The sequence below is a fragment of the Miscanthus floridulus genome, chromosome 10, assembly GCF_019320115.1.
Source record: "Miscanthus floridulus cultivar M001 chromosome 10, ASM1932011v1, whole genome shotgun sequence".
NCBI classification, from domain to species: Eukaryota; Viridiplantae; Streptophyta; class Magnoliopsida; order Poales; family Poaceae; genus Miscanthus; species Miscanthus floridulus.
The window spans coordinates 20,272,761-20,275,518 of record NC_089589.1 but is presented as its reverse complement, the minus strand read 5'-3'; the positions used below and the strand labels follow the sequence as shown (position 1 = coordinate 20,275,518).

Here is a 2,758-nt window from a genome sequence, read left to right as displayed (position 1 = left end):
CTCCATCTGGTCGCAAAATTCAGGAAACATGTAGCCGCAGTATTGTAATCCAGTAGCTAGGTTCCTTCCGTCACCTCTCATAATGGTTCCTCGCCGTTGTGACTGCGTGATTGTGGCTGTGTGACGTTTATTCAATCCTCTTAATGAAAAACGGATGAATGGCCCGATCAAGAAAAAAAGTTGATACCAACCTGATAATAAAAGTCAGAAGAATCGACCCAAACATCTAATATAATTCTGGCACTGAATAGTTTGCATTCTACAATAATCTTCCAGCCAAAAAAAAGAAAAAAAATCTCCAGTGCAAACTCTTACAAGAAAATTTACTCCTAATGAAACAATCACAAACTCATTTCCTTTCATACAGGAGTCCAAACAGACACAGAGATCAAAGGTCTGGACTTCCAGCACAGCTGAAGCCTGCCCTTCTCATGCGCAACCCCAAAGCTCCTATTGAACAGCCCAACCAGCATCCTAGCCTGAGCAATATTGCAAGCACTCAGCTCACAAGATGTAAACCCTTCCAAAGCCTTTGGAGCACCAGCAGCCTCCGGTGTCACGGACCCGTAGTGCTCCACGAAGTCCTGTATCTTTGGCCCCACCATATCCTTCTCCACAAGCCTCAGGCACGCCCTGTTGTTGCTACTACTGCTGAAACAGCTCGACAGGGACTCGAACACCGTGGTGAAATGGTGCAATGCCTCAAAGAAGAAATCCACAAAGGAGGCCTGGGATAAATAGGCCTCTTTTCCGATTCTGACCAGCTCCTCTTCTATGACCACCACTGACTTGGGTTGTAACTTCCTCACACAGCCAAGTAGTAGCATCTGTAACTTGCTACTTGATCTGTAACACAGATTGGTTGTGTCACATGAGACAACCACTGAGCCTCCACAGTTCCTGGAGAAGTCATCCAGGTCCTCCTCATGGCGTACACAGAGAGAGTTGTACTGGAAGGGAAGGTTCAAGGACTCGGCAAACTCCGAAAGACGCCATGCAGCTGTCTGATGAGTGTCGTCGCGGTAAACAGCATCTGTTATGATTGCTGTAAGGTGGAGTGATTTGCCACCAAGGCGAGCAAGGTCTGACATGAGCGATGGCCACTGTATGCCCTCACCAAGGTTGAAGTCGATGACATGAATATCCGTGTCGCTTATGGTGGCATCTAGAATGGCTTGATTGGCGGTGAAGTGTGCAAACTTGACATATGGCGATAGCTCTTGTATCATCTGGTGCGCTGACATGATACCAGACTGCAATGGATCTGGCGGGTAGCATGGAGAGCATGCACCAGATATCCGGGATTGCAGGCCTTGGGCAAAGTGGTAGGCCAGGCGACCGAAAGAGTTGGTTGCAGCATTCTCACAGGTGCCAGCCAGGAGGCCATGAAGTTTTGAAAGCACTGCCAAGGCAAGGCTTGAATCCCCAGCCTCAACTGCATCTGCACCAGTGAGAAGGAGATCGCTTAAACTGTTCTCCTCCATGAGCTCATCTTGGATAGCTGCCAGGTTAGCACTCTCTTGGCACAGAAATCTCTCATCACAATGGGTAGACACATCAACATCAAAGGCATGTTGGTCATGGGAATCACTAGAATCAATAGCAATGGTGTCAAAGAACTCACAATCTTCTCTTACATCAGGAGAAGGATCAGCAGGTATGGCGGCATTCTCATGGAGGGTGAGTTGAGGAGACCATAGTGAATAGCTACTCTCTTCATGTGTAGGAAAGAAGAGAAGAGGAGAACAAGGATATGAAATGGTCTCCATTCGCTTGCGACTACCATAAGAGTTGGTTTGGCCTATGTGATTTAGTTCACTTATATACAGAACAAGGAGGCAAAGTGGGGAGACAAGGTTGGAAGAGAAAAAGTGTGCGGACCCTCGTGCTAATGCAAGCTAAACTGTCTGCATCTGGTAGCCATAGTGTAACATGGATATGACCAAAGGTGTTTGGCTCTCTGTGTGCCTCTACCAACTTCAGGGTATACATACTCCCGAAAATAAACTGTGCTGTGTCATTTTTGGTGGCCTGTCAGAAAGAAGCAGAAGAAACTCAGAAGGCGCGCTGGGGGCATATTCCTGTAGCGCTTCATGCTACGTGTCAGCATTTTGTCATATAGTCCATATACCAATAAGAAATTCAATATATGCTGTGTTGCTATTTGCTGTGTGATCTTAGAATGTAGTCAAGTAGCAATTATAATTAAAAAAAGCAATAAATGCAACACTAGATGCAGAGCATATGTTTCAAACGTCAACATTGTGCACAGTATGTATTCCAACAATATAATCTGATCCATAAAAAATGTGACGCTTAAACTTCATCTATGATGTGTCTTATATAAAAATAGTATACACACTTAAACTTTATATTTGATATGACCAGCTGAAACACAATTTACATATATCACACAATGTGTGTTCAATAACTATCAGTTCCGCAGGCTGGACGACATCGTCGGCGGCACAGGTCCCTCAGGTCTGGCGGGTAGGCTGCTCAATGACGCAGAGCTGCTACTCGTCAGTGCTGAGGAACCACCCATGTTCGCGCTAGCCGAGCGCGATGGAAACTGGCGACGGACGATGCTGGAGGAGATGAAGGCGATTGAGGAAAACGAGACTTGGCAGCTCGTCGATCCACCTCCAGGATACCGTCCGATCAGCCTGAAGTGGGTGTACAAAGTCAAGCGGGACGAGCTCGGCGCCATTGTCAAGCACAAGGCGCGCCTCGTCGCCCGAGGCTTTGTTCAGCGCGA

At 46.9% G+C, this 2,758-nt stretch overlaps 1 protein-coding gene across 1 annotated transcript; it reads right to left on the bottom strand.

The window, feature by feature from the left end:
- Positions 1-294: 294 nt before the first annotated feature.
- Positions 295-1,838, bottom strand: LOC136484818 (protein NODULATION SIGNALING PATHWAY 2-like). Its single transcript, XM_066481772.1, has one exon. The coding sequence runs from the start codon at positions 1,767-1,769 to the stop codon at positions 360-362; it is 1,410 nt and encodes a 469-aa protein (XP_066337869.1). The 5' UTR covers positions 1,770-1,838; the 3' UTR covers positions 295-359.
- Positions 1,839-2,758: the final 920 nt, after the last annotated feature.